We start from the raw sequence: 23,880 nt of genomic DNA on the forward strand, positions 1-23,880 counted from the left end.
TGGGCCTGTCTCCCTCTGCCCCTGTTTGCTGAGGGGTTACGATGGGCACTGCTGCCCATGGGACCCAGCTCTGATGCTGTCCCCCAAGCCCTCTGCCTGTGTGAATTCGACGTGAGACAGTTAGTGCTTCGTGGTGTCTGTTTTCCCAGGCCCCAAGCGCGGCTCTGCCAGCTTTAGGCAGGGTCCTGGGCTCCCCTGCGCTCTCGGTCCGTGGGGTACCCTTTTCTTACCAGCCTTCCTGAAGGAGCTGGTGAGGTGACCACCCCCCAACCCTTAGAGCTCCACATGTCACCTCTGCAGAGCTCGCCTGCGCCTCACGCCAGGGTGTGGAGCTGTGTGCTGCCCTGGGGAGGGGGCAGAGGGACACTCCCCTGTTCTGCCATCAGGTATTGGGGAGTCCCTGGCACAGCAGCCCTGGGACTTGCACGCCCAGCTCAGTGGAGATACCCGCAGGAGGGGTCCGAGTAGGAACCTGCAGCCTCCTCTGGCATGTTAGCAGGCTCATCATCTGAACAAGCAGCTCTAAAGCAGGCCACCTTTGTCAGTGGTGGGGAGCTCTCAGACAGGCCTGGGGTCTGCACTGGGGCGTGCTGCACCCTAGGGAAGAAATGGATCCATCTTACCTGGCCTTCATCACCATACTCTCATAACGTCACACGCATTTCTCCTCACAGCCCCCAGCGAGGCAGAGCAGGGCCGTTATCCCCATTGCACAGATGGGAAACTGAGGCACAGAGAGACTGTGTGGCTTGCTCAGGCTCATCCAGATCAGGAACTGACTCCAGGGCTCTAGTCCCCCACTGTTGTCCTATCACTAAACCACCCTTCCACATCCAAGGCCCACCTGCACAACAGCTTCCCCCTGCCAAGCACCTTTCAGCCCGAGTGCTTTCGCCCGGATAGACTGGGAGTACTTGCTCCCGGCCGGAAGGCAGCCGCTCTGGGTGGGACACGATAACTCATTAGTAGCGCACAGAGTCTAGGGCGAAGCAGTTCGTCTCCAGTTGACATTGCCGGGGAGATGTATGGAGGGAGAAGGCCAGGACGCCTTGTCTAGCACGACTGCTGCAGCATGTGCCATGGGGCTTTTAACCACCCAAGGGCTCCCGGCTCCCCCCACTTGTGCCCTCCAAAGGCCCCCTCCCTGCTCGGCTCATGCTGAACCCCCGCTCCCCCCCGCTGACTCTCCAGTGCTGTGAGTGTTAGCCAGGCCCGTGGGCAGCCTGCCCTGGGGTGGGGTGGCCATGGGCTGCACAGACATGCGCCATGGAGCCTGGGGTGTGCAGCCCGGGATCAGCTCGTGTGGCTTCGCCTGAGCAGGTCCCTTATGGGTGGTTCCTGCCCTCTCTCCTCCCAGCGACGGAGAGCTCCGAGTCCTCCCAGTGCATGTCGGGCAGCGGCTCCAGTGGCTCCGACAGCGGCTGTGTCTCCAGCGTCCCCCAGGAAAGCTTCTGTGACGACGTGGGCTCGCCAGCGTACACGCCGCTGGGCTCCCGGCACAGCTCCACGCTCACCTCCCCGCTGGACGAGAACCCCAAGTTCGCTAAATGCCAGTACAGGTCTGCGGTGAGTCAAAGCAGCTAGCGCCCCCACGTGCACGGCATGGGTGCAGGCTGCCCCCAGCGACAGGTGCTGCACCTGTGTGACCCCGGGTGGGGACTCAAGACTTCCTCCTGCACAGCTGGGTGACAAAGCTCATGTTGCCTCCAGAGAATCAGGCTGGACCCCCGAGTGTTGTGGGATCCTGACAAAGCAACTGGACACCGCCCTGAGGAGGGAGCTGCCGTTCCCTCTGCTGTGACATTCCCAGAGGGTACTCAATGCTAGCATGCACATAGCCACGCCTGGGCGTTGGCAAGCACGTTTCAGCTACTGCTCTGCAGAATAATGGAGCTTGGGAGGGGCTGTCCCACAGCTCCTTTCCCGGGGAAGGGCTGGGTGTGCTCTGGGGGGGACGGGATGAAGGAGTCCCAGGTGGGACACTCGTGAGTTTGAATGTTCTGTTACCATGTCTCCTTGGCATCCCTCTGACTTGCCAGCCCTTTACTCTTCCCAGCCTAGCGGGATGGTGTCCCCTAACGCTGGCTTCTCTCCGCAGACAGCAGGCCCGGTCACCGTGAGCCCCTCGACAGTTGTGTGACCCCCTCTGCACAAGTGTTCTGCCTCAAGGCGCAGAGCTGTAAGTAGCTGCTGGGGGGAGGTCAGTGCTGGCCGGGTTTGGCAGCCGTGCCAAGCCAGGAGAATCTCAGCCATGGCTCCATGTTAATGATGGCTGCTGGCTAACCCCTGAGATTGTGGGCCAGCTGCTTAGAGACACGTTGCAGGATCTGGCTGAGGCAGTGTGTAAACGAGTCCTTACCAAGGACATGCGGGCGCTAGCTTGGGTCTAGTCTCTGTGCCATTGGCCCAGGGAGGATCCTTAGGCTGGCTTTGACCCATCCATCTAGCCACTGCTCTGTCTCTTCTTTGCCAACATCCTGCTGCACCCCAGCCCCTCTGACTTGACGTTGGGAGTCAGCCATGTTTCCCCCAAGGCTGCTGCTAGCTCACTGTCTCCGTGTCTGTCCCCTGAGCCTAAGGAGACAGGGCCCTCGTTAGCAGAGTTCATTAGGAAGGCCGGACCCTGAGATGGCCTGGTTCTGCTTGCCTGCCCTGAGGCCCACCCTCAGCTCTGCACTGTCACTAGGGGACTGCAGCTGTCCTGCCGATGCAGGTTTGGGAGGGCAGGCCGCACATGGGACTCCAGGAGAGCTCCATTGATGCTTCTCAGGCAGCCCCGGGGAGAGCTGCCGAAGGGGACACCACATGACTCACTCCTGAGCACAAGTATATCTGAGAGCAGCTGACACAAACATCGCCCCCGTCCTTCCTCGGGCCATGGAACATGACACTGGGGGCCAGCAGCTGCTGTTCCTGCAGGGGGATTGACACAGTCTCGTTTCTTTTCTAGTAGAAGGGGGAGGATCCAACCCTGGGAAACTTCCAGATCTGCAGCCAAACGTGGTGACTCAGTCCTCACTCCGCTTCTTAACCAACAGCCCCCTACCCTGGAACCAACAAAGCCAGCATGAAAAGGGGGGATGCGGGATTGGGGCAAGTGGGGCTCCTCCTTCCTGTGCATCACCCGTGTCCCTGTCCATGGTCTAGTTGATGCTTGTGTTAGTCGGCTGGTTCGTTTGGGGTTTGCTGACTATGTTCACATGGCAACATGTCACCAGAGTGTAGATCAGTGTTCTGTGACCTGCCGGGGGCAGAGCGAAATCAAATTCACAGGCAAAGCTGGAAGCTCCATAACAACGGTGCGCTGGGTGTGGATCAGAACCCGGCCCTGTTGTCTGAATTAGGCTATGGTGTCAGGACTCTGAGATTGGGGCGGAGGTCAGGCAGGGAAAGCCCGTGCTGTGGCTGCAGCCTTGTGGGGGTGAGGGGCTCTCTGAGGGTGAGGGAAAGCACCTTGCTGTCAGGACCTGGCCCAGCAAACCCAGAAGGGCCATGCTGGATTTTCATACAAGCTTGGAGGCAATAGCTTGTGAAACGGCTGTTTGCTTAGCCTTATGATTAATCTGGGTTGCAAAATGCACTTGGCACTAATAACATGTTCGTTCTTGGGTGGCTGCTTAGCGATTTAGAGGCTGGGGTCTATTACTGAAGTAGGTGAGTGAGGTTCTGTGGCCTGCAATGTGCAGGAGGTCGCAGAATCATAGAACCGTAGGGCTAGAAGGGGCCGCAAGGGTCACCTAGTCTAACCCCTGTCAAGATGCAGGATTTGTTGTATCTAAACCATTCATGACAGATGGCTCCAGCCTCCCTTTGAAAACCTCCAGTGAAGGAGCTTCCATGACATCCCTAGTCAGACTAGATGATCATGATGTTCCCTTCTGGCCTTAACATCCATGAGTCTAGGAGATTAATTAAGAAGGTGATTGGTGAGACACCCAGAGAGACTCAATGAGGTATATTAATAACATGGCCAATATAAGCAAAGTCACAGAACTAGGAAAACAAAATTAAAACAACAGCAGAATCCACATCATGTGCACTCATGACTAGGACCCTACCAAATTCAGGGCCATGACAAACGCATCACAGACGGTGAAATCTGGTCTCCCCCCCGTGAAATCTGGTCTTTTGTGTGTTTTTACCCTATACCATACAGATTTCACGGGGGGGAGACCAGCATTTCTCAAACTGGGGGTCCTGACCCAAAAGGGAGTTGCAGGGGGGGTCACAAGGTTATTTCAGGGGGGTTGTGATATTGCCACCCTTACTTCTGCGCTGCCTTTAGAGCTGGGCGGCTGGAGAGCGGCGGCTGCTGACCGAGGGCTCTGCAGGCAGCAGCCCAGAAGTGAAGGTGGCAATACCCATCCCAGGCCATCCGGACTTCTGCGCTGCTGCTGGCCGCGGCGCTGCCTTCCGAGCTGGGCTCCCGGCCAGCAGCCGCTGCTCTCCGGCTGCCCAGCCCTGAAGGCAGCGCTGCCGGCAGCAGCGCAAAGTCATGGTAGCAGTAACACAACCCCCCCTACAATAACCTTGCGAACCCCCCCCCCCCCACACACACACACACACCTTCTTTTCGGGTCAGGACCCTACAATTACAACACCATGAAATTTCAGATTTAATTAGCTGAAATCATGAAATTTATTATTTTTAAAATCGTATCACCAAGAAACTGACCAAAATGGACCGTGAATTGGGTGGGGCCCTATCCATGAATCTGCAGGGCTGGGTTCCCCCTTAAAGCGAGATAAGCATTAAAGCTGCCACCACGCTGCTATCCCACAGTTCCCTGTGAGGGCTGGGTTTGATTCCCTTTCAGACACCTATTCCTTATGCCCACCTACCCCTGAGACCATAGTTGATTCTGTTTGTGCCTCTTGTCAATACGTGTCACTCCGGCTGTCCATCGCTGGGGCTCTGACAAGTGTCCGCACAGATTGGAGGGTCTCTGCACAGTGCAGCTAAGGAGTCTGGCTAAATAAAGCCTTTGCAGTCTGACAGTTTCTCTCAAGACACATATGGCTAAATCTTCCAACCCAAGGTTACTTGCTTTTGTTAACTTTCATGAGGCCTCATGTGGTCTTCTGCTAACAATTCTTACCCAGCGAAATGCTTCCGGCTCACATGTTAAAATAAGCTTTTAGTTCTTTGCTTACTCCTACTTGCAGAATGGCTTTAGTTTCAGGGGCACTCACTTAACAAGCATCTTATCTCCTTCTAAAACGTAACTGATGATTTACCTGATCCGCTGAGCTCAGGTCATGGGTCAAAGGTCAGCACTGCACATGGGGAAGTGGCGACCTACATCTCGCTGCAGCAGTCGTCACGGGGAATGTACCCCCGGGTAGAGTGCAGCAAGCCTAACCATTGCCTGGTGCTGTGTTCCAGGTCTGATCACTGGTTCCATTGAACCCACGGAAGAGTCCACGTCTCTGACCGGCACGAGGAGACTGGAGATGTTCAAGCCCAACCACAGGCTCGTCAAACCAGTCCATCACTGGCACTTGGCTGGGGAGCGCCCCCAATTAGTGCCCTGTTAACTAGACGCCACCGCTGGTGTGTTGGAGGGGCAGTTAGTCCTTTATTTATAAATGTATTAACACGTAACGTAGCAATTTGCAAAGACAGAGTATTTTGGAAGCTCTGGACTATACAGATTTTGTTACTCGTTTTGTTCTTTGTGCTGCCCAGTTTATAACGTTTATGGAAGGGCTCGAGGAGGAAACGAACGAGGTATTTAATAAAAGTAGCGCCATTTCCATTTGGGCTGCGTGCTGTGCCGCAGCGCAAGATCGGCGGCCTCCCTTTTGTTTTAGATTGGCTAGTGTAGCGATAATTTATTTCCTTGGCTTAACACTTCTGTTTTAATAAAACCAGGTTCATTGTTACATCAGGTGCTTGCAGTGCTGAGCTGCTCCCTGCCTTAGTACCACTATGAGCTGTCAGTGTCTCCCACCTCCCTGTCTGACTGCTGGGAAGATTGACACCGGAACCCTACAAAACCAGACATCCCACTGGGCAGCAGAGTAGTGTTCCCAGGGCAGATGTGGGGAGGCCCCAGCACAGCAGCGGTGCCAGAGCAGGTCAGAGGCGACGTCAGTGGGAGCCGTCCTGCAGAAGCCAGACATGCTCTCCTGGCTCTGCAGCACGTCTGGTTGGAGAGAAGAAGGGAACTGTTCATGCTGTCCAGTCCCAGCTCAGTTGCTGTCTTTGTGGCAGACCTCACAGGCGACAGCTGGGCCTAAGGGCATGAGGCATAAGGGGCAAAGTCAGCATTGTGGAGAGGCTGTTGCAGAAGGAACAGGGGCTTGCCCAGTGTGGCTGGGTGGAATGGAGGTATGCTGGCCTGGTCTGCCGTTGCCTTTGTCGTGTGTTCTAGGCCCATTCAGATGCCCAGCCCCAGCATGCGGTGGTGGCAATCAAAGCAGCACGGACCAGAGCCCCGTCTGAGCACAGCAGCTACGGAGTGTGTTGAGCCCAGATTATTACGCCACTGAAACAGTCAAGGCCCCAGCTTTAATGCAGTGTAATCCCAGCAGAGACACGCATTTGCCTGTGTGTGATGCGCCCCTTAGGACAGTTTGAGCTCCTCGGTAAGCGCGGTCAGGGAACTTTGACTTTACTGACGCCGCAAGGGCTTGTTTGGCTTGGAATCCTTTCATTTAACATGTAGTGGGGGAAATGCAAACCTGCTGGCTGAGAGCATGTTTACTTAGGGCTTCTTCAAGTGCTGCAAACCTTTAGCCCCCAGCTTTTGCAACACGTACACACACCACACTTGGCCTTAATAATAGTAGGGAGCAGCCAACTGCGTAACTAGTTTCTCTGCATAGCTGCTGGTTTGGGTCCATTCACAGTTCAGTGCTTTCTAGGCTCAGAAACGCTCACCCTCCTGGGCACACATTTAGCCTTTGCATATCAGCCCTGTTCCTTTTCGTTCGGAAATGTACATAGGACACTTCTTTGATGTTCCATTAATAAGCTGATACTTTTTCAGTCTTACTCCTTTTTAGATATCAAAATGGAAGATGATTGACATTTTGGTACAATAATGTGTGGTGAACAATTGGCCAGGGACGATTTTAGAACCCGATGTGTAAAAATCTCTAGCTAATTCTAAGCTTTGTGCCTCAACACAGTGCTAGCGAATACCACTAACGAGGGAAAGACTTTACCAACAAACCAAGGGGCACATGGAACTACCATTGTGACCAGTTTCTGAAATTCCTGTTACAGCGGTTTCTGCATTGCTGGAAGAATCTTTAGAAATGTTCAGCTGCCTCCTGGTTTTCCAGGATTTGATTTCACAGCCTAATAAAGGTTATTTTCTTCGTATGCGGTTGATTTGTGTTGCATGTCCATGTCGGGGCCAGGAGACGGGAAGCTGGAATGCGGAATGCATGTTGTCACGCAGCCACAGGATTAGTGTTACGCCCCACCCCAGCTTTGGAACAGTCCAAGGGGGTCTCACTGTTCCTTCAGGGTAGGCCACATGGCCTCACTGCATCCTAAAACGGGATTTCGGGGGCGTCAGGACTCCTGCTTCATGCCAGAAGCTCTGTTCAGCGGTCCAGCTGAGAGAGGCTTGTACACTCTTCAGGGATTCATGCACCTCAGCAAGTATTTGCAGTGACGCTCAAGCAGCCGGGTTTAAACTGGAACACAACATAGGGAGGCTTCAGGGTAGCATCGAGAAATGAAGGTTAAAGCATGGTCCATTCTGCTACAGCCAAGCTCTTCAGGCTCTCGCTGTCTCTCAGTCTCACCTCCTTAGTGTGTTTCCCAGGGCCGAGCCCCCAACGCCCTCCACCTGACACATACCCAGTCCTTTGTTCTCGAGCGGGGGTCTGTGCCCAGCTTCCCTCCTGAGAGGTGGGGGAATCCTCCTCCCTCTGGGGCACTAGTTGCTGGGTGTCATGTCCCGGTGAGTGGGTTTTCCATTGTCTTGGATTTTTCACTGATGGGGGGAGCGGGGCCGTCAGTCTTTTTTTGTAAAGGCCCGTTCAGGCGCAGATAAGTAGACGACATTCGTACCTACAGTTCCCAGTCTGCTCAAAGAGAAAACCACCCTTTTTCCTCCAATGGGTACTAATGCAGCACAGAGGGGCACTTGAGGCACGCAGCGGGGTCAGTCCGGAGAATTCCCACTTCATCACACATGCACATTAGACAGCAGCAGGCACTGCCCTTAATGTGAGGCTGCAACCGAGGCCAGCGTTTGCCTCCCATAAAAGCCGCAAACGAAGGCCGACTGGCCAAAATGTTACGGCAGGTATTAGCCGAAACTAAACTTTTCTCCCCATAGCAGGCAAGGGGCAGAGTCAGTTTACGGGGCTAAGCTACTTGGGCTCTAATGCACAGGCCCATTGTTGCTCAAATGCACATGTTCAAAGTTACTATTTGTACAGCATGGTAAGGCTGCGCCAACCAGCTAAAAACAGGGTGTCACACGACTGCTGGGGGAACCCCTCTGCTTTCATTCAGAGCAGGCCTAGCAAAGCCTGTATCCTGGCATCAGGGCCGTTTCTCTGGCGATTGAATCCCCCGCCCGCCCCCCCACAAGCCTGACGTTAATCTAACAAGGTGCAGGTGGTTAGAAAATTCTTCAACCCTAATTTGCCCAAATGGAGTCAGGTCACCGAGCCGTGCAGTGGAGGCCTCATCGGCCCCACAGAGCCCCCAGGGCTGCTCAGCGAGGCAAAGGGGGAGGTGCGCTGACGCCACGTGCCTGTCAGTCACGCCTGTCTCAGGAGAGCCGCAGGTCGTGTTTCCACATACGAACCAGGGCATTACATTAGCACATGTGGGCCAGGGTCTGTCACCTTTACGCTGCCTTGTGGTCAAGGTGAGGGTGGCAGCACGGGGGGGGGGCCGTGAGAGAGACACACACACCAGAAAACCGATAGTCTGTGATCACAGGGTTTCTCCTCCACCCACACAGAAGAAAAGCTGAGAGGCCAGCGTCTCTCCTGGGGCAGTTCCAGGCATTCAGAGGCCTGAACTCGCAATGGTCTTTTTCAACTGGTTTTGTTTCTGGTAAATTTAACCTAATTCTGCATTTCCTGCGTCTTCATATTTTTGGGTTCCGGTAGTTGGTTTGCGTTCACTAAAAGTTTTGTGTAAGTTTTTCTAGGGCTTCAGTGCCTGGTTCTCTCAACCTTAATTCATCTTAGAAAGGCTTTTCAGCTGGGACCTGTCTAACCTTCCACATCGTTAATGTCGGATTTACCAGCTGAGCTGTCAGAAGCAAGGACAGACATTTCACAGCAAGAAACAGCCAGGTCAAATTTTATTAAAGCTACTGTAACTTATTTTCCCAAGCCAAAATATGAGATGGATTTGGAATACCCTTTCTTTACCAGTAAATCAATGCAGTGACTGTACTTCCATGCAAATGGCAGTGTAAACTGAAAGGAATAATCAAAGAGACAGTTACGCATCAATCAGAATACAGAGCAGTGCACTAGTACAGCTCCTAACAGAGTCCTAGAATTGTAGGCCTGGAGGGGACCTTGCAAGGTCATCTAGTCCATCCCTGCACTCATGGCAGGACTCATTATCTAGACCAGGGGTCTCAAACATGCGGCCCGCGGGGTTATTTTCTGCGGCCCGCCAGCTCCCCGTGCCTGCCTGCCCTGCCCCCGTGCTGCTCCGAGAAGCAGCCAGGACCTGGGGTGGGCAGGGGGGGGTCTGTGTGTTGCCCTGGCTTCCCAGAGTGGCACGGGGGCAGGGCAGGCAGGGAGGGAGCCTGCCCTGCCCCCGGTGCATGCCTGGCCAGACCCGTCCCCCAAACCCCTCCTGCAGCCGAACCCCCTGCCCTGAGCCCCCTGCTGCACCCCACACCCCTCCTGCACCCCAACCCCCTGCCTTAAGCCCCCTGCTTCACCCCTCCTGCACCCCAACCCCCTGCCCTGAGCTGCCTGCCACACCCTGCACCCCGACCCCCTGTCCTGAGCCCCCTGACACACCCCGCACCCGTCCTGCACCCCAACCCCCTGCTGTACTCTGCACCCCTTCTGCACCCCCTGGGGGCAGGGAGGGGGCGGAGTTGGGGTGGGGATTTCAGGGAAGGAGTTGGAATGGGGGCAGGGAAGGAAGAGGCAGGGCAGGGGCGGGGACTCACAGAAGGGATGGAGTCGGGGCAGCGGTGAGGGGTGGTGGTCAGTGGCGTGGCCCTCGGGCCAATGTACTAGTCCTCATGTGGCCCTTGTGGTCATTTGAGTTTGAGACCCCCTGATCTAGACCATTCCTGACAGGTGATTGCCTAATCTGCTCTTAAAAATCTCCAGTGATGGCGATTCCACAACCTCCCGAGGCAATTTGTTCCAGTGCTTAACCACCCTGACAGTTAGGCATAGGTATTTCCACCCTTGCTGCAATTTAAGCCTATTGCTTCCTGTCCTGTCCTCAGAGATTAAGAAGAATATTTTTTCTCCCTCCTTGTAACAACCTTTTATGTACTATAAACTGTGATCATGTCCCCTCACAGTCTTCTCTTCTCCAGACTAAACTAACCCAATTCTTCCAATCTTCCCTCATAGCTCATGTTTTCTAGACCTTTCATCATTTTTGTTGCTCTTCTCTGGATTTTCTCCAATTTGTCCACATCTTCCCTGAACTACTCCTCAATACTCCAGTTGAGGCCTCGTTAGCTCTAGAGATGGCAAGTATCATCGTATCCCTTTTACAGGTGGAGAAAATGATTCCCTGAATGGCTTCGGATTTAACTGACAGATTGGTATGATTTTAAACTAATAATATTAACATCTGTACAACTTTTATCCATATATGCTGCAAACTAGCTCCTAGTTCAACCATCCCACAAGGAAAGCCGAGGAACCACAAACTAATATAAAAGCGGATAAATTTGTTCAGCATAGTCTGTCTTCAGTGATAACACAAGGCTCTTGAATGCTCTGTACTTACTTCCACCCATCTAAGTAGCTTTTCATGAACAGGTCCATCATCGTTAAAAGGGTTTGTGTTCAAGACATCAGCAACAAACTCCCTTGGTGTGATCTGTTGGGTCTAATGTAATAAAAGGTTCGTCTCAGTCGTACTCTTACCTGGTCCTGCCAATGAGCCTCGGGCTTATTCGTGTGCAGAGCTGCATCCAGACCGGGTAGCCCCCAGTAATACTGATGTGTACAGGACCAGGAGAGAAAACGCATTGCTCCCACAGTGGCAGATTTGCTACATTCTTAGATCTGACCTGTGAGAAGCAACTCGGCCTCCACAGTCTGACAGGAAACACTTTTTAAACACTGGCCATTGAAAAGAAGCTGCTTCCAGCCCAGCTCACAGAGCCGCACAGACTGCAGGAAAGTGCTGGAGGCAGGTGGTCGCTCTTTGCTCACCCCAGCCCTAGCTGACATGGTTCACTCAGTGATTTAAGAAACAAACAGGGACGAGTAACAGATTTACCCATGATGACATGTCCAGCCATAGACACCTGGCCAGCCCACAGCGAACCCTCATGTCTAGAGGTGGAGCTATGCCACCGCCTCTCACCAGGGTCTGCCTTGACCAGCAAGGTGTGGTAGCCTAGGGCTAGAGCCACAGAGAGTCTTCGTCTCCTTGCCATGCAGTGTAATTCCCAGACTCCCTACAATGCACATGGGGAGAGTGAGGTGCCTAAGGGTCTGTCTACACTGCAATTAGACACCTGCGGCTGGCCCACACCAGCTGACTCAGGCTAAGGGGCTGTTTAATTGCAGTGTAGACTTTTGGGCTGGGGCATAGCCCAAGCCCTGGGACCATCCCACCTTGCAGGATCCTAGACCCCGGGCTCCAGCCTGGGCCTGAAGGGCTACACCGCAATTAAACAGCCCCGCAGCCCAAGCGTGGGCCAGCTGCGGGTGAATAACTGCAGGGTTAAACATATCCTACGAAAGCAATTCACGAAGCCAGCTCACTGAGCAGGAATCCTAGCCCCTCTGCCCCTTAAAGGTAGCTGGGCATCTCCCTCCACAGGATTCATTGCCAAGCCCGCTCCTGGAGTCAGAGACCCGCATCCACCACACAGCCCATTGCAGCCAGTAGCCCAGTGAGCAGGGCACTCAGCAGGTATGGAGAAGCCCATGTTCAAATCCCTGCACTGGTGCTGGGACTTGACTTTAGGTCTCTCACACTCCAGCCACGTGCCCTGCCCACCAGGCTACAGCGTCACCCTCACTCTGGCCCACCCACTAGTTAATTATTTATACAAAGTGGAATGGCTTCAACAGGAGAGCACCAAAGCCTCAGGTGCAGAGCACACATCTGGGAGGCGGGGCACGTGGCTGCCAGTCACTGCTCTAACACAGCCAGAGCAGGAAGTTGAAAACCGATCATAGCTGCGGGCCCTAACCATTGCACTGGTGGGTATTCTGGGCCATACAGCTGCCCCCAAAGTCCCAATGTGCTTGCCTCCAGCAGGCTTTTGTGCAGCTTATGCACGCTCAAAACACACCCACCTGATGAAGCCCCACGGGTGAGCCAGGGAGGGGAACACCCAGGCTGAGAATCCAGCCAGGGGTTAGGTGTGCACTAGGGTGCTGAGCAGTTTGGTGGTGTTAGGACATTGGTGGCTTTGTGCATGCACATGGGTTGGCATGTAGCCACCTCGGGGCCTTAACCAGCAGTCACTTAGGTGCTTACGGGGCTAGGCAGCATCTCAGCAGGAGTTTTGAGGCTCTCAGGAATGGTGGCCTCAGCTGCCTAAAGTGGCAGTTAGGTGCCGAGGTCCCTCTGTGGATCTAGCCCCAGATGCCCTGTCTCTTGCTGGCAGTTTGAGCTTCTGCACTCACTGCTTCCACTGGGAAATTTGCCTTTGTGATTCCTTGCATCTCCTCTGGCCCAGGGGAGCGAGCTGCCTTGGACACTGGTTCTCTACTCTTCTCCTTTGCTCCACAAGCCCAAGGAGGGATTTTCTTCCTCTGGCTCATGATTCACAGTCGGGACCCCTCTCTCCTGGAGTTAAGCACCTAAGCCAGCTCAGCCACTTAAGTAGCCCAAGTCCTAGCAGCCGAATATCTCTCTCCTACTCATGCTTGATAATGCTCTGACCCTCACCCTACCTTTCCCTGTGCCTCTGGCTAGCTTTTATGTAGGCACTCTGCTGCTCCTTCCACCTCTTGGTGGCCTGATGTGGGGCGGGGAGGTATCAGGTGTCCGGTGTACTTAAAGCACACCTATGGGATCATGCCCCAGTGGCAAGCTAAGCGTTCCCCTGCCTAGATTGTGACTCCTCCTTCAGCGCCTCTGGGGCTGTGACGTGAGCTAGGCTCTTAGCTGCGGGGGCAGCATCACTACTTAGGCAGCTTTGCAAAGCTGACTGGCAGAAACGTAGGTGCCATGGGGACTTAGGCACCTTTGATTGAATGTCAGTGGCACCTAAGTGACGGACGTAGGCGCAGAAAGACGCAGTAGGCACCTCGATACCCTGGCCCAGCTTCAGCACTGATAGGAAATCATACCTACCCAAAGCCTGTGCACAAGCCTCACAACTTTGGCTGTGATCTCTCTGGCATCCTTCTGCCTGATGGAATTCAGGATGATGTCAGTCAGAAAACAATGGCACTTCCTGGCATAAAATATCTCTTCCCGTGCCAAAGCAAAACTTAGGAAAACTATATCTACAAGGAGAGTGTCAAACACAACATACAGAATTAGACACCCTATTTCAGCGTACTAGCTCCAGCCCTTTTCATTTAGCCGGCCACTGAGCCACCTGTCTCCATTGTCATGGGTACAACAGAATCCTGTAACACACCATGTTCTGATCCAGGGTCAATGGGCGTTGCAGAGTAAAAACTGACCAAGGATTTCAGGATTCCACCCTGGCTTTTTCTAATTGCTAAAAATATTTCCAGCTTTGCCTGCTGAAGTGTTGGGGAGCGTGACAAGGCCACTGGGATTAGCTACAAACAGCATCAGTACATTTCAAGCAGTAAAGCCTCTGGCACAGCAGAACGTCTCTAAAAAATGTTTTCCAATAGGTACTGAATTGCCACACTGTCCATTTCACTCAGACTGATACAGGGTTGGGCCCGTACAACAGCAACTACAGCAATGTAGCTGCAGGGATCTGCCAAAGAAAGCAGCTCTGTGGGTGTACATATACCTGGAGAGGTCTATCATGGACGTGTGTGTGTGTGTGTGTAGCTCTGGCCCCAGAGCTGGCCCCTCTGGACTTCTCACAAGGAACAAAGAGCACATTGCAGCTGCAATCTGGACAGCACCTTACCCAGTAGTCCCCAAAACTCACTGACAATTGAAGAGATTAGTGATTGGCTTATTAGTCACCAGGCACTAACAGTGGGGACTCAATCTATAAATTTACCTGTAGCTTGTACTGCAGGAGCAGGCTCTAGCTACACCCCATATTCATCACAGTAATATTATGATGATATGACATGATTATGGCATAATTATGATGCATTTTTTACAAGATGGGTCATGTAAGGTGTTATTGGAAAAGGTATGATTTGCTGAAGATATATAATTTTTGTATCTGAAGTTATGAATATTGACTATGGATCTGTATTTCAAATGTGCTTACTCTGGAAACACCCACAGCCAGCCTTTCAGGTACGACACTGATGAAGCTAGACAGTGCTGATGGCTCATCAGCAAAGACAATGGGCTGTGGAAAAGCTTTGTCTTACTGCAAAGGTTTCAGCCAGCCTCTAAGTAATGGCTGCTATGTCTCAGCAAGGGCATGTGACCAGACCACATGGTACTGAACTCCATTTTGAGTACCTGTATTTTTCTAGGCTGGGAACTGCTTTTGGAACAAAGGGTTCCCGCCCTATGTTAAAGCTATATAAGGTGGAGTGTGACATCATCTAGTGGCCTCACTCCCCACACAAGAGAACTCCTGGAAACACCTGAGGAACAAAGACTGAACTGGGGGAAGTGCTGGTCCCAGGCTAAAAGGATTTCTAGCCTGTGTATGGAAACCTGGTGAACTGCTTGTATCATCAGCCAGAGTGAGAAATTGCTAATTCATGTCCAATCGTTCTAGTATTTTAGGCTTAGTTTGCAATTTTGTTTATTTATAGGTAATCTGCTTTGGTCTGTTTGCTATCAGTTATAATCACTTAAAATCTATCTTTTGTAGTTAATAAACTTGTTTTTTGGTTTCTCTAAACCAGCATGCCTTTAAGTGAAGTGTTTGGGGAAAAATCTCAGCTTGGTTAACATATTGAGGGAGAGGTGAACCATTTATGAGCTTGCATTGTACAGATCCCTGTGCAGTGCAACACGGTATAATTTTGGGTTTATACTCAGCGGGGGGTGCGTGCCTGGGGAGCTGGGTCTTATGTTGGCTGCAGCCTCTCTATTCCTGGTTCATACAGCAGCTGGTTGGAGCCTGCATGTAACTGCAGCTGGGTGTGTCCCTACCTGTGTAAATGCTGGTGGGAGTGTAGGACTGGAAGTGGTCTACAGCTTGTCACAGCAGCACAGTGTGAGAGGGAGCCCAGGCTGGTAAGTGAGAGGGCTCAGAGGTACCCCAGTTCCAGGTGACACCCCGCAGGGAACCCGTCACACTTGCCCTTTGGGGAAGTCAGAACTCGGGGTGTACTGTAAGTGCTAGGACTGATTTATTCTAACCAACTGTGACTACACACATCTATAGTTTGTTAGGGATTTATGATATTTTGGTAATCTACTGTCATCTCGTCTTGTCTTCCCTCTACTAATGATATAAACTTGTTGGCCTTCGTGCCAGTGCAAAAATTAAACAAGAAGAGTTATAAAAGTGCTACCAAGAAGTTTGGTACTTAGCTCCTCATACTATAGACCAGAAAAAGGTATCAGAGGCATTTGTTGTCACACAAAAAGCCTTGTGGCACCATCGAAACGCTAAATAAGCTGCCAGATTTCCAGTTCTTTTCAATGTTACTGTACCTCTAGCCACTGGTTGAGTGTTTGCATTAGCCAGTTTGATGCCAGCACTGTAAACAACACTCTCTTCATGCCAAGTGCAAGATCCATCACTGCCTACAACTGGAGGATGTTCGACTTTAAGGATGAATCCTACATTATTAAATTCTTTGGTTACCATGTTGGTTTGGTCATTGACGGTTGTTTCTGGGGATAAAAAATATGTGGATTTTCAGACGATAAAACCTGCAAAACTTCTAACAGGATTAGCACATCTATTCACAGCAAATGAGGGGCACAGCATTTTCGCCCCCTTACTTCTAGTTGTACCCCTTTATTATTAAGGAATTATTATTAAACATTTATACTGCAGTAGCACCTAGAGTCTACCAGTCTGGTGCAAGGCGCAGAACAACCATATTATAAATGACAGATGGCAGTCATAGAATATCAGGGTTGGAAGGGACCTCAGAAGATCATCTAGTCGAACCCCCTGCTCAAAGCAGGACCAATCCCAAATTTTTGCCCCAGATCCCTAAATGGCCCCCTCAAGGATTGAACTCACAACCCTGGGTTTAGCAGGCCAATGCTCAAACCACTGAGCTATCCCTCCCCTCCTGCACCAAGGAGCTTACAAACTGAAGGTACAAAACCACAAATATTCTCTCCCTCCTTGGTATTGAAATCCTGGAAATACTTAGTGATGGTTATCATGTGCTCCCTTAGTCGTTGCTTAACCAAGCCCAAACAGATTTAGCCTGGGATGTTCAAAGGAGCCTAAAAGAGTTCTAGCTATTGAGGTAATCATATGGGCTTCCTCACCATTGTACTGGAACACTTTGCAATCATTAGCACATTTTACCTTTACACCACCCCCAGGAGGTAGGCAGTGCTAGCATCCCCTTTGTACAAGGCACAGGGTTCATTTTGTGACTTGTGCAGGGCCATGCGGTAAGCTTGCAGCTAAGACAGAAACTGAACTGAGATCAGGTGAACCCCATTTAGGCCCTGCTTCACCCTCAACTCCACTAGGTGCCTTTGAAAACCTCAGCTTTAGCTCTTCCAGTCTTTCCTCAGGAGTAGCTCATTGCAAGCAGAGACTTGCAAAATGTTCTCACTACAGCCTGGCATCAGCTGAGCCTATCTCAATTCAGACTAGCACAAGACTAATGATTGTGTGCTCTGGGCTTACTGTAATGCCCTGCATCTGAAACTCAGAAGCATACAAATCATAGAGGCTTTTCAGTTTTGTTCTGAAAATAAATTCCTCTGAGCTGGTCTTGTACCCTTATTGGTTCTGTACAGTGCCAGGCATGTACTACAGACAAAGCCTAATGAATAAAATAACTCCAATACTTAAAAGGAATTGTACTAGTATCTTCACAAAACTTTGAAGAAGACTCAGTCAGATCCTCTCCCTCTGCTCAAAAAGCCCTGGGACCAACCTTCGCAGTCCTCTGAACGAGGACTCGAGTTGCACTCCCATTGTATTTTCATCACGCTCCCAACTTCCACACAGAACGTCAGTATTGTAGAAGCAGCAGTGATCTGTATGCTCTGTATGACCATGCTCTGTATAACCTGTACGCTCAAAAGGTCTGTTACACCTCCCCCGCATTTTGTCTCCTCTCCCTCTTTGAATACCTCTGAAGTGGCTTTCCCCCCTCCCCCTCCCTCCTGGAATGCTTGTGGGATGAATGGGTTGGTTGAACAGCTGGAAGATCAGAAGAGCTCCCAGGTAGACAAGGTGTCTGGGACTCTAATTAGGCAGCAATCATACACCCATGCATGGACACTGGCCGAGGTGGAGTGGTTTGCATAGAGTAGTCATTGAGTGTTATTAAAGTAATTGGTCCAATTTCTTTCCGGAGACAATAATATGTTACCGAGATTCCAACTGTATCAGACAGGAGGACGAGTAAGTGTTTTTAAGCACAGGAAACCAGATTCTGTTTTCAGCTACACAGGTGAAAATGTGAAGTAACTATTGACTTTAGTGGAGCTACTCTGGATTTACACCTCTGCAACTGAGGTCAGAATTACCCAATGTCTGTAATGGAGGAGGAGCAGGGAAATTAATATCCGTGAATTAATTTCACTGGGCCAAATTCTTCCCAATTGCAAGTCCACTGAAATCAATAGTGATGAATTCAGCTCTCTTTGTCTCACTATGAACAACTCTCCTGCACAACTTGCTGTTGTTACATCATGCTACCAAAGGGCTGTCACCAAAATCATCGTCTCTCCCACCTCTCTGATCACATCGCCCCCTTCTTGCTTCAGATCATAGAATCATAGAATAACAGAGTTGGAAGGGACCTCTGGAGGCCATCTAGTCCAACCCCCTGCCCAGAGCAGGACCAATCCCAACTAAATCATCCCAGCCAGGGCTTTGTCAAGCCTGACCTTAAAAACTTCTAAAGAAGGGGATTCCACCACCTCCCTAGGTAACGCATTCCAGTGTTTCACCACCCTCCTAGTGAAAAAGTTTTTCCTAATATCCAACCTAAACCTCCCCCACTGCAACTTGAGACCATTACTCCTTGTCCTGTCATCTGCTATCACTGAGAATAGTCTAGATCCATCCTCTTTGGATCCACCTTTCAGGTAGTTAAAAGCAGCTATCAAATCCCCCCTCATTCTTCTCTTCCGTAGACTAAACAATCCCAGTTCCCTTCACTGGCTTCTCCTCTGCCTCAAGTTCCCGGACCTTGTCCTCACCTGTAAACCTCTCCACCACTCTTCTTCCCTCAGTAACCGTTTCTCAGCCTCCTGCTTCCAGTGACTATGTTTGTCACAAGCCACCTCCAAAAAGCCCTTTTGTGTCCTTGTCCCACTCATATCTTCACACCTTCATCACACATCCTCATGTGTTTACTGCACAAGAACACAGAGTTCCCAGTGACCACTCAAATCCCTCCTTAAACCACATCTTCTGCGGAGCACTTCAGCAATCATCCACCAAACTGAGAAATGCGTGACACCAAAAGAAGCATGCCGGTACAACCAACAGGCAGTTCTACACAAATGAAGAATGCTTACTTGTAACCAGAGTTCTCTGCAAGAACTGCGAAGTCACAGTAATGGTAACACGCTGCCTGGCGCAGCCTAGTGGTAGAACCTTCTCCAACAGTTGCCCATTGGAGCACATGTGCACCCCTTCCTATTTCTCCCTTCAGGGTGTCCAAAAGTTGTGAGAAAGAGCGCTCTACCCCCTCAGTTCCTTCCCCGCTACAAATCATAATAGGACTCTGAGAAAGAGGGGAAAGGTGGTGGAAGAAAGAATTCCAGTTACAAGCAAGTAACCACCTCTTCTTTGCGTGGGTCTGCATATTCCCACTTACGGGTAGGTTGACAAGCAGGGCTGAAAAACTCAGAAAGAGGAAGCAGAGTCGTAATTAAATAAAGACTGACAAACCATTCTACCTAATTTGGCATCGGCTCTTGAAGCCAAATGCAAAGCATAATGTTTGGTAATGGATCGACTTCCAAGTCAGTCTTACAGACTCCCCCATTAGGACCATGTTTAAGGTAAGCAAGAGCCGAATAATATCTTACAACAGTAGGCCAGGAACTGTCACCAACTTGTAACATTCAATGATACATTATCTAACCTATCTGTAAATAGGCTGCACAGATACATGATGACCCACAGGATTCTTAGCCTAAGAAACAACCGACGTAGATGAACTTCCAAAACCTTGTGGCTCTATTTAAATAATCTGCTAGAACCCTTCCAGCATCCAAAGTATGTAACACACATTAGTATGTGATTTTGGGGGAAAATAAATTAATTATCTGATTCATCCATATGGACTGGAGTGCTTCACTTCCATCTGGTGCAACACTTGGAAGGAACTGAGCTGGTAGAAGGCGCTGTGCCCCCTTATAGAGCCTTTCCCTCAGAACATTCCAAAACTCCGAGGGGACGGGTAGGACAGCACATGCGTTTGCTCTAACGGCCACTGCTCAGAGGTGTTTCTGCTGCTAGGCATCACTGGGCGGCACATTACCGTAAGTGTGAATAAGCAGAGCCACTCAAAGAATCACTTTCAGATTAGCCCACTCTAGAGTCATCTGGTGGATGTGTCTGAATTGTTCTCTCTGTCTGGCCCCTATGAATTGCTGAACATTTCCCTGGGGAACTGAGTGTCCTCAATGCCAATGGAGTCAAGAGGAACTGAGGTTACTCAGCCCCTCACAAGAGAAGCTTAGGGTCGGATTTAGAAAAACATCCCATTTTTAGGCTCCATTGCAATCCACAGAACTCCCGCTTGACAGCCACCTACCTCTGTAGACACACAAACTCACTTGGCACCTAGGCATCTATGTTTCTGCCTCTGACCACACACACATTCAAATCCCTTCTCATCAGGCAGTAGAGGGGCTTGAACAAGTGAGCCCTCATATCCTGGTGGTGCTCTGGCCACTGGGTTAAAGATCATAAGAGATCTGCTCCTGCTTCCTTCTTCCCCAGTTCTTTTGTGTAGATCTAGGCGGCCTCTGAGCATGCCTACTTGATCAGGCCCCTCACATTAATTAGGTGGAGGAGCATCTGCCTTACCACAGTTCATGAATCATTAGCAGAGCTAGGTGCCTCCCTGCAGCCCAGATTTAGGCACATAGCTCCGTGAGAGGGACAGGGCTTAGCACGCATCTCTCATAGGCATCTCCCATTGGCTAGGTTAGGCAGTTCCCTGCCTAACATGCTGGCTTTTGTAGATCCCGTCCCTCTCCTCATCCACTGTATAGGGAGCCTGGGCACCAAACTCAGGCTTTGTGGATTACAGTGTTATTGTGTGATTTGCTAGGCGCCTAAAAGTTAGGCATTGTGACACTCAGCATCCCGATGCCTACGTCCCTTTGTGAATCTGGGCAGTAGTGTCTTGCAGCATTGGTTCTTATATTAAGCTCCTTGGGGAAGGACCTATGTCTTTCTCTATGTTTTACACAGTGGTGTGTACACTGATTGACAGCTCTCAATAACTAACAATAATTTGAAAGTAGTTACTTAAGAAGAGGACATGGTACCTGGGCAAGTGCTACTGCTCATCCCCACGCCGAACTTGCCAGTTACAAGCTGCTTCAGCCAGGGGGGGGTTGGGTGAGGATCTGTTAGAGAGGGGAAATCGTGACACAAATAAGAAATAGGGTCTTTTTCGCACAGCTCCTTCCTTTTAATCTCCGGTTCGTCTCAAATCTTTTTTACATCTTGCTGCCCAGGTGCATCCTCCCATGTCGCATTTCCCTAGACACATTAATTATTGTTTTCCCCAGGCTTGTGAACTTCAGGCCCAGGCCTCACTCCAGCAAGGTGCTGAGGAGTCCAGGGTGCACAACATACCGCAGCAGATGCTGAGCACAGTGCGACATCAGGCGCTTTGATTCTCATATCCCTGCAACAAGGGCTAAAATCTGGCACATGATAAAGTAATACAAAGAAATCATAATTAATACCTGGTAGGGAATCTAAACTCTTTTCTGAAGGAAAAGGAAATTTGCTCTTCACCACCTTCGCACCCCTTCTGAGCAATCTGCATTAGTTTACATGTTGTGGGTCAGCAAAGGAGCAGGCATCACTTCAGTCGCACTCAAGCCCTTGGCCAGGTCTACATTAGGAAATTAGGTTAGTATAACTATGTCACTCAGGAGTGTGAAAAATCTACCCTGCTGAGCAATGCAGTTAAACCAAGCTAAACCCCAGCGTAGACAGCACTATGCCAACGGGAGGGCTTCTTCCATCGACAGAGCTACCGCCTCTCAGGGGAGTGGAGTACTACGCCCATGGGAGAAGCCCTCCTGTCAGCGTGGGTAATGTTTTCCCTGAAGTGCTACAGCAGGACAGTTTTAAGTGTAGATCTGCCCCGAGTTTGGAATCTGAAGTGGGCCTCAAGTGGCATAGGACTAGAGCTGTGTACGGGGTGAATTTAGTCATCCAGGTGCTGCCCCTAACTGCAGTGGGAACCCCTCTGGTTTGTGGAAGAGCAAGAGGAAGAGGTGAGATTCTTTCATCCTGACGTTTCTTTTTTGTTAATCAGTATCACCAGACACTTCTGGTTTCTTTAAGCATCACGTTTACTCGTTAATTTCTCCTGCCATTGTTAAAGTAATGAGCACATGACACTTACCTTTTTCTGTTTGCCCCTGGCCCCTCCGCTCTTTAAATGCTGCCGTTTTTTCTATTGGGTAAGTCTTCCTTATGGTGCTGAATCTGTGTTTTTCAGCAGGTAGGGTAACTGGCAAATTCTGTTTGGATGCGTGTTGCTCCGAATGTTTCTCTTCGGCACTGAACGCAGCTTGAATAGTCTGGTCATTTTCCTGAACTCCATGACTTATTTTCGCAGGAGACCTGTCAGCAGGATCTTTGATGTCACCCCCATTTTCAAGTGTTTTATGACAAGATACATTATCTGCAAGGTTACTGCTGGATATTGTCACATGCCGGAATTCACATCTTTTGGAGTTTACCATGTCCCACTCCTTTACCAGGGAAATTAATTTCTGAATGGGAGTGGCTGAGTTTCTATTTTCTGATTTTTTTGCTAAATTGCCTCTTTCCCCTTTCTTCCTTGGAGGGCTTGCTGAATGTTTACAATAGCTGGAATTTTCCCCGATGTCTGTAGACTGATGATATCCTCCAGATTTATTCCTTCGTTTTGTGCCTCTGGTCTGTGAAATCATTCTGGTATACTTCTCATTCTCTCCTTTGCTATCCTGCATGTCTTTTATTTTACTCCAGGTATTAACACACCAGTTACTGAAATCCACAGCAGTGTAGGAACGTTCCTGAAAACGGAGTGGAAAGCGGTTATTTTTAAATGACTCTTCTTAGTTGTCCCAAAGGCACGGTAAGTTTTGCCTTACCTGATCGCTTGGATTTTAGCACTGCATAAACAGGGCCATTTTGTGGTCTAAGTTGTATTGGCATAAACTTGGGAGGCAGCAGGAGCTGAGAACTGGTCATTCTGAGCACTTGTCCATCTGGGCCTTGCAGAGGCCGCACACCGAACCTTGCCCATGCTACCAGAGCTATAACCACATGGGGCTAAACCCACAGAGGTACTTAGGCATTGTGGGCTAGATCCACAAGGGGATCTGGGTGCCTAACTGCCACTTTAGGCAACTCATGCCAAAGGCCCAGTGGAATTCTCCAACTAGGCGTTCCCCTGCCTATCTCACCTGTGGAGCTCAGAGCATGCCTACCAGATGAGACCCTGCATAAAACAGACACAGGTGGAGGAAGTGCCACCCTTTTGCCCATTAGTTAGAGCAATCACCCAGGAGATGGGAAACCCAGGTTCAAATCCTCTCTGCCTGAATGTGGAGTAGGGCAAGTGTGCCTGTTCTTATGGGTAAAAACCTAGCACAGAGAACACTGAGACAGGAGTGGCCTTCCCTGCGGCAAACTGGACAGGTCTTGATCAGGCATGTTTACTCCAGAAAAGAAGCACAAATTGCTCTGGGAACTCAAAATGGCAATGGCACAGAAGCTATCTAAACCTGAACACTGAAAAACTATCCAAACAAACTAAACTACAATAATTAGCTGCAAATGATTGAGATTTTCTTTCTCCTTTTATAGATGGAACCTTCTCACATTTCTGTAATATTTAAAGAAAATACCTTCAGCTGTTTTACCCTGAATCTGTATCTCTTGATGCTCAAAAACCTGTCGTTCTATACATAGGTGTTGGGACTCGAGAGACTGGGGGTCCTGCCGTACCGCCTGGCTTGAAGTGGTTTCCATCATATCCAGGGTTTACAGTTTGGTTCAATGGCTCTCAGCACCCCCACTATACAAATTGTTCCAGCACCCCTGGTTCTATTAAAAAAGTCATTATTTTTTCTGAACTGCTACTGGCATCTTGATGTGAGTAGATTCTTAGAAATTACTGCACTTTTGGAAGAAAGATTTCCTCTTCACGTAGAAGTTTCAGGACTTTCATTTTTGTTGATAATTTTGCAGTAAGAGTTAAGACAACTTGTCCCAAGCTGCAACTGGACAATTTAAA

At 50.3% G+C, this 23,880-nt stretch overlaps 2 protein-coding genes across 3 annotated transcripts in view; one reads left to right on the top strand and one right to left on the bottom strand.

The window, feature by feature from the left end:
- Nucleotides 1–7,300, top strand: part of PLEKHG4 (pleckstrin homology and RhoGEF domain containing G4) — a 213,395-nt gene extending 206,095 nt beyond the window's left edge. Inside the window, exons 22-24 of one of the 2 annotated variants that reach the window (XM_074968423.1) lie at nt 1,358–1,566; nt 2,099–2,179; nt 5,387–7,300. In XM_074968423.1, coding sequence (XP_074824524.1) covers nt 1,358–1,566; nt 2,099–2,140 — 251 coding nt within the window. In that variant the 3' untranslated portion in view covers nt 2,141–2,179; nt 5,387–7,300. The remainder of the gene's footprint in view (nt 1–1,357; nt 1,567–2,098; nt 2,180–5,386) is intronic. The other variant, XM_074968424.1, reaches the window with a different exon arrangement.
- KCTD19 (potassium channel tetramerization domain containing 19) overlaps nt 7,217–23,880 on the bottom strand; it is a 49,692-nt gene continuing 33,028 nt past the window's right edge. The window contains exons 12-14 of the mRNA XM_074968425.1: nt 21,997–22,654; nt 20,900–20,980; nt 7,217–7,653 (exon numbers count right to left, since the gene is read on the bottom strand). Of these exons, the coding sequence (XP_074824526.1) occupies nt 7,649–7,653; nt 20,900–20,980; nt 21,997–22,654 (744 nt within the window). The 3' untranslated portion in view covers nt 7,217–7,648. The remainder of the gene's footprint in view (nt 7,654–20,899; nt 20,981–21,996; nt 22,655–23,880) is intronic.

This window comes from Natator depressus, chromosome 12 (genome assembly GCF_965152275.1).
Source record: "Natator depressus isolate rNatDep1 chromosome 12, rNatDep2.hap1, whole genome shotgun sequence".
In the NCBI taxonomy this organism is placed as follows: Eukaryota; Metazoa; Chordata; order Testudines; family Cheloniidae; genus Natator; species Natator depressus.